At 41.5% G+C, this 7,700-nt stretch overlaps 1 protein-coding gene across 3 annotated transcripts in view; it reads left to right on the forward strand.

Annotated features, from left to right (window-relative positions):
* Positions 1–5,926, forward strand: part of LOC148817990 (death-inducer obliterator 1-like) — a 37,977-nt gene extending 32,051 nt beyond the window's left edge. For all 3 annotated transcript variants that reach the window (XM_088937257.1, XM_088937259.1, XM_088937260.1), the window contains exon 16: positions 1,120–5,926. In XM_088937257.1, coding sequence (XP_088793383.1) covers positions 1,120–4,631 — 3,512 coding nt within the window. In that variant the 3' untranslated portion in view covers positions 4,632–5,926. The remainder of the gene's footprint in view (positions 1–1,119) is intronic.
* Positions 5,927–7,700: the final 1,774 nt, after the last annotated feature.

Genomic DNA, 7,700 nt, shown 5'->3' on the forward strand with positions numbered 1-7,700 from the left:
AAACCCATTAAGTCTTCTGAAAAATTCCATTAACTAGCAAAATCAACGAGATTGTTAATGTGAAATTTGTGCAGTTTTTGGAGGTGTTTCAAATGCATACATACCCTAATCTATTTTAAAAAATGTAATCCATTTGCAAATGTATAAAGATATAAAATGCTCATTCATATAATACTTCCCTTCAGGTAATAAGACATTGTAATACACTATATTTTCTTTCCACAATAGTTCTGCCATTAAGCATAAATGAAGAATTCCTTGTTTCTAATTGCCTTGTTTAAGGTGTCTACTGCTGATAAAGCTTAGTTTTTACATGTCACCTGAGGTAGCTAAATGACCCTGTATAGCAGTTGCAAATGGTGGGTTAAGCCTAAGGAAAGACCTGAGATATATACATAATGAACAATTAAAATAAATTAAAGTAATTGTTAGTAAGGGCATGCTGCATGAAAGAAATTTTATTAATGATAGAAATTTTGAAAGGTTTTTCCAGAGATTCTAAATTATTTTTTCTTTCTTGTTAATTTTGATTTCAGACGTTTATCTTTTGTCTTCAGCTGTATATGGTGTAAAAGCCATTAGAGAAAATTTAATGAAGCAACCAACCTAATGAAATAGCTTCTCAGGTTCAACGTGCTGCAGTATTTACTAATTTACTAGTGTAAATACTGCCAATAACTGAAGATGTGATATTCATTACCTGGAAGAATGTAAAACAATACTGAAAACTGTAATAATGCATACTGGTGTACTAATGCTTGGATTTGTGAGAGAATGGAGATTTGGTGCTTTGTGCTACAGTATATCTCTTTTTAAAACATTCATGCTTTGTATGTGTAAAATACTTGTATGTGTAAAAAATGATGCATTCCTCAAGTCTTTTTAAATCTTTCTTTGGATTTTGAATTTGAATTTTTACATTAGTAAAGAGTATATTGGATAGAAAGTGTTCTTTCTACTAATACATAGCAATTTATATTCTGAAGTGTGTTAGTTTTTATTTTTTTAATTAAGTTTTATTTTGTATTTTTGTTTTGCTTTTTTCAAAGCAATATTAATATTTTTTTAAGAAGTCAGCATCACAATATTAAAGCTGTTCTATTGCCTCATGTTTTGTAGGGTTGGAGCCATCTCGTCCTAATCTTCTCCTTGGTTTGGTAATCTGCCAGAAAATGAAGCGGTCTGGTGCCCCCTCTGAAGGGGAGAAAGGATATGAAGAGAAGAAACCAAAAGTTCAAGTCCGCGATGAGGAGGATGCCTCTGTTCCGAAACTTCCTGTGCTTCCCAAACCTGAAATTAAACAGGAGAAGATCCATCTTTATAATCCAGAGTTACCCATTAGCACGACACCCCCAGGCTCTCCACCGCCATTGAATTCTTCAGAGTCCTCGTCAAACTCGCTTGGTAACTCTTCAGTGCTGTCGTTGTTGTCCTCTGTGAAAGCATCTACTTCTGCTCCTGCTGGAATGGATTCATCCTCTCCTTCCACGACTGCTGCCTCTGGCACAAGCAGCTCCACTCCTCTTCAGCACATCTTGAAGACTCTGTTTGGCAAAAAGAAGCCAGACTCTGCCAGCTCCTCCCCGTTAGACCAGGGTTCTGTGGAACATGCTGTGCCTTCTGCCCCACTTCTTGATCCTATTGTCCAGCAATTTGGCCAGATCTCCAAGGATAAAGTCATAGAGGAAGATGAGGATGACCGACCCTATGATCCAGAGGAAGAGTATGACCCGGGAATGGGATACGGGGCAGAGACTCCCACTGTTGCAGACAAAGTGTTTGAAGCTAACAAGCAAGTCGAGGCTTCTGACACCGACGACGTGGCCTATGATCCTGAGGACGAAACAATCTTTGAGGAAGCCAAGGTTGTTGTCAGTGATTTTCCCAGCCGTGCCTTGGAAACAAAGACCAAACAGGATAATGAGACACTTGCTCTCAGAGGTGATCCTTCTTCTCTGACCGAGCAGCAGAAGATGCTGGAAGAGCTGAATAAGCAAATTGAAGAGCAAAAGAGACAACTTGAGGAGCAAGAGGAAGCCCTTAGGCAGCAAAGAGCAGCAGTAGGTGTGTCCATGGCTCACTTCTCAGTATCTGACGCTTTGATGTCACCACCTACTAAATCCTTACTGGCAAACAGCCAGTTATTACAGCTGGGCAAAAAAGTGGAGGACCTAGTGACCAAAACTCCAGTTGCACAAGTCATCAATCAAAGAAGGGATCCCAGGCAGAGTAGGGATCCCCGGCAGGCAGCAGCCAACAGAAGACTTACATCTGACTCGGAAAAGGCAGAAACTGCAGGGAAATCTGGTGAAGTCTCATCCTCAACACAGCCAACCGAATCCCAAAATCAACCAGAGCCAGAAATCGAGCCTGAGAGCACAGAAGTATCTATCCCGCTGCTTGGTGAAAAGATTGAACCTGACATGGAGGACAGCTCACAGGAGGAATCTGCCCTCAAAGGGAAACCTACACGAGACCCTAAGGCTGAAATTGAGAGTGACCCATTTACGACATGGCCAAATTCAGCAAGCATTTTAAGACCTGAAAACACTTTGAATCTTGAAACACACAAAATTTTATTATCTACTCCAGACCAAGCTCATACTATGCCTCCTGCTAGTGATTTAGCCCCTCCAGTGATGTCCACACTGCCTGTCATGTCCCAGGAAATAATGCACGCCAGCAACTTGGTGGCGGATGCTCAAGCTCCTCTTTTACCGCAGATGGGAATGCCAACCACTGAGTTCAGGAACCCTCAAGAACTGGCTCCATCTGTTCCTTTCCAACCTCAGTCTGGTCCTGCAGAGTTGCAAGGGGAGAGTGACCACTCCCAGTTCAGAGATCACATGGTTCCCTATCCTCCTTTCCAGGATCAGTGGGGAGGGTCTCCCCAACAGTTTGATGGATCCCAAGGACCCCCAACTACACATGCAATTGGATTAAGAGGGCCTCTGCCATTTCAGCCTATGGGGCAACGTGGACCACATCCACAGGTGTTTGAAGGACCTAGAGGACCCATGCCACCTCAACAAATGGGACAGCGAGGCCCAATGCCAGGACAGTTCATTGAGGGTCATGGAGGTCCTTCACATTCTTATGATGGTCCCCATGAGCCCATTCAGCAACAATTTAGTGGGCCTTTGCCTCCTCTACATTTTTCTGGACCCAGGGGCCCCGTGCCACATTTTATGGGGTCAGTACCTGGACAGTTTGATAATAGAGGCCCCCATCCTACCCAGTTTCACGGCCCAAGAGGGCCCCCAGCTTCTCACCAGTTTGTGGAGCATGGACTTCAGAAGCCTCTGTTGGAAACACCGAGGGGACATGAAGAACAGCAATATGACAATGGCAGCTCTTATCTGCAAGGGATGGATCAGCATCAAGGACAGACACCCCCACACATGTTTCGAGAAAATCAGACACCTTCACCAGCTCCCTTCATGGGACAAAGAGGTACACTGCATAAGCAATTTGAAGGGCCAAGAGGGAGCAGGCCACCTCCATCAGGTGTGGACATGGGAGGTCAGCGTTTCAACTCACCAAACCAGTTCGGAGGCCCAAGAGCTCCATCCCCTCTTCTTCACCAGAATCAGAGGATGTCTTCACCACAGCACCGGGGGCCTTTTGATGACCACCGAGGTCCTCATCCTTCACAGTTCCAAGGTCAGAGAGGGCCCCCACCCTCACAGTTTGGAGGGCTGCGAGGTCCCCCACCGTCTCACTTCACAGACAATGGAGGACCACAGCGATTCCGATTTGAAGATCAGCATCACCTTGTAGATGGCAGACCACTTCGCCACCCTCGCCCTTTACTTCCAACTCCCATTGAAGGTCCCATTCAAGGACCAAACCACTCAGGAATAAATCCTGACTCCCATCAAGATGAACACTGGCAGTCTGCTGATACGAGGGCAAGAAACAGCAACAGAGAGGATTCTGAGACCAGGAACAATGGAGAAAGGCAACGAGAAAGATTTGAGGGAGGACACCGTGAACGAGACAACAACCAAGTCCCATCCTGTCTTCCAGAAGAAAGACAGAGTCGATTATCAGAAGAGAGGAGGAAGGAACGGGATGGTGGTGGCAGGCCATGGGAGAGGAACCAGGGTAAACCTTGGAGTAGAGAGCGAGAATGGGACAGAAACAGAGAGAAAGACCGGGAGTCTGACCGAAGCAGAGGAAGAGACTGGGATCGGCACAGAGACAGAGAGGGAGATGGGGACAGGAGGAGAGACCGAGATCGCGACAGAGACCGAGACAGAGGCAGGGATCGGGACTGGGACAGGAGAGATTACGACAGAGACCGAGCGAGAAATAGAGACAGGGACAGGGATCGAGACAGAAGACGTGACCGGGATCGTTCAAGGAGCAGGGACAGAGACCGTGGGAAAGACCGCGACAGAGACCGCGGCAGGGACAAAGACCGCGACAGGGACAAAGATCGAGATAGAGACAAAGACCGCGACAGGGACAGAGATCGAGATAGAGACAAAGACCGTGACAGAGACAGAAGAGAAAAAAGCAAGAGTGAAGAGAAAGGAAAAGACGCCAAAACTGAAGCTCCAAAAGAGAGCGAGAAACCTGCAGATACAGAGACACAGACCCCTCCTGACAAAACCCCATCGTCCTAATTTCATAATCTGCTGAATCCACAACTTCAGCAGTTCCTTGACTGATAGCAATGACAAAATTTACTTTCAGCAACTTCTAATGTATAAACAGACACCTGGTAATGGACATGGTTGGGAAATGGTTGTTCTATGTATACGAGTATACATTTTTGAACAGGTTTTATGGTGCTGCTGCCGTTTACAAGTCCAAAAGTCAGATGTTTGTACCTTTTTTAAAAAAAAACAATCTTTTTCATGTTTTGTATTAGTTTTAACATCTTTAAAACCAGGAATTTTGGAATAATTTCAGTTCAATATTTGTTGGAAGGTCCCAAGTGAACCTTGTGATTTATCATTCATTTGTAAAACCGTACATTTATAGAATATTTCAAATGTTTTTGCTTCTGTTGGAATAGTTTATAATGACAGATCGCCAATAGAACTGATCATATAGAATACATGAATGGAACCCTTTTTGGTGAAGAAATGTAAATATGTATGTATATATGTATAATATATAGGTATGATTTTTTATCTCATTTTTCTAAGTAGAACAAAAAAGATAAGCCATACGGATTTAATGAATAATTGTGTAAACTGGAACATACCTGTTAAGGTGTTCCATTTGCGGTCAGTGTATGTGCTTGTAAGTGGAATAAGTTTAGTGCAAAATGGGAAAATAACCCACTATGATCACCTTTGTTAATGACCCCAACACTGAATTCTGATTGAACCAATTAAACCTCCATTCAGTCTCTCTTAAAGGTTTCTTCTGCCTCTTTTGTAATGTTTTCCTGATACTGGAAATATGTATATTTGTGGAAACAAATGTAAATATAAGAAGAAAGAAGCTGAAAATTCCTTTGAAGGAATGATGTTTATTTTCTTAGCTGAACAGTTTTAAAGCACCAATCCACCCATCTGTAATCATGCCCATAAAGGTTATATGGATATAAACGTATATAGCTTCACCCACATAACTTTAGTCTTTGTATGACACACTACTGCAGCTTTTAAATGTAGGCCAACATAAGAAATAAAAATATCTGCTTTTAAGAGAAGAAACCTGCCTTTAAATTACTGTGATAACATTATTTTGCAAGTATTGCAAAACAGCAATGATGTGTTTTTTTGTACTGTTGCAATCTTAATTGCTAAAAATACTTAAAATCTTAAAATTCTAAAAAAGGTTTCTTTTCTTACCTGTCAATGTCATACTAATGATATACACTTTACTGGAAACACTGGAAATCCTGTATCAAAAGATGTTCACTATGTCCTGCAATGCAATATTAAACATGTCTGTTTCACTGGTATGACCTTCTTTATCACTTGTAGCCTTGGAAACCTCAGTATTTCAGGGTGTGTCAGAAATATTTTAGCTAAAAATCATAGGATTCAGATCAGGTGAAAGGATAACAAGGAACTTATTTGAAAGAAATCCAGTGTCGGATGTTTCATGCAAAAAACTAATCTGATTGAAAAGTTAATTAAAAGTTCTTTCCACAGTTGCAACTACATTTCTGTGTTCACAACGAACTCTGAACATCTTCCTCCATCTTGAAAAACAGGAGGGCTCTTGACAGTAACAAGCAGATGTTAATTCCACAGCAGAAGGTAGAAGGAAGAAAATGGGAAGAATTCATACACCTATTAACTTGTCCCTTCTACCTTTCGACATGGAATTAACTCCTATTTATACGTTTGCAGCCTGCCTAGTCACATCTCACCATTCGAGCCTAAGTTCTATTTACTACAGACAAAAGCCAATAAAATACTGAATAGAGTAGTGTTAATACATACATATTAAATAACATTAATAGCATCTTTATTCACAGACTAGATACTAGCAACAAGAGTGCTTCAAAAGGTCCAGACCGCACGTTCGATGTCTTTCTCTCCGGTTGGGGGATATTGCCTGTTCTCACCTTTGTCTGTCCTGTACTACCTTTTCCTTTGAACCCCCGAATTGAGTGTCGACACCCCACGTGATGAAAGTTTTAAGGTTTAAAATAAAAGGATGGGTTCTGGTCCCACAGGGGGTCTTGTTCGCCTTTTACCTTGATCTTTCTTCTTGCACACCTTGAGAGCTGCCCGTCGTGAACTGATTTTGAACCGCTACAAGACGCTTCAGTCTGGACTTGGGTGAGTGTGTGGTGAAGCTAGTGGGTAAATAATGTTAAGCATAAAAGTTTAGAAAGATCATCAGAACAGTATAAGAGCAAGTACAAGAATACAGTACCTTTTATGCAGATGAAGATATCTTACAGACCTGAAGAGAATGCGAAACTACATATTGCATATTTTATTAGATATAAAGGAAACAAGAAACTTAAATTTTGAATGCAAATTAAGCAAATTACTGGCTTTAAAGGGGAACATTACCTAGTACGGTATGATTTTCACATGCCAAAATGTCATAGGCTGTCAAGAAATCCGAAGTGCCTTTCCAAGTGTATTAAATGATCCAGGTTTTGAGATTTTTTAAGGGTATGTATTTCTGTGTATTTTCATGGTTCCTGAGTAAGATATCTCTCATGACAAGCTCCTGAAGGGCACTCCTCTCAATAGACTGAAGCACGACCCCAGACTGAGGGTGTTCACATGTAAATGTAAATAGTGCTGTTGACAATCAAACAGCCTGGGGCAGAAAATCTAGGATCTCTCAGTATGGTGGAGATGATGCAGTACAGATCTTGAGAACAACTTTGCTTCAGTAATAGTCGGGTTCACACATTAGCATATGGTAGCAATGGTGTGTCACTGCTCATAAACCTTCTTTGCTAAGAAAATTAAACACATCGTGAAGCAAAGGTATAAGGCAGTGTGGGTCTTTCTGGGAAGCTGTTGCACTGGCAATAACGTAGCAAATGATCAAAAGATAGGTTCTGTGACCCTGAATTGGAAGAAAATGTTAAAAAATGGATGGATGGAATACAATATTGCTTTATATACTTTATTTTTATGAATTCAGAAGATGTATGAAATCTATTGTTAATTTGAACAATAAATCATTAATTAAAAACTGTTGCGGCAGCATGCGGGTGACATGAAACTGAAAATGATTCTCAAAGACAGTTTGAGTTTTAA

This window comes from Atractosteus spatula, chromosome 19 (assembly GCF_055471065.1).
Source record: "Atractosteus spatula isolate fAtrSpa1 chromosome 19, fAtrSpa1.hap1, whole genome shotgun sequence".
Classification (NCBI taxonomy): Eukaryota; Metazoa; Chordata; class Actinopteri; order Semionotiformes; family Lepisosteidae; genus Atractosteus; species Atractosteus spatula.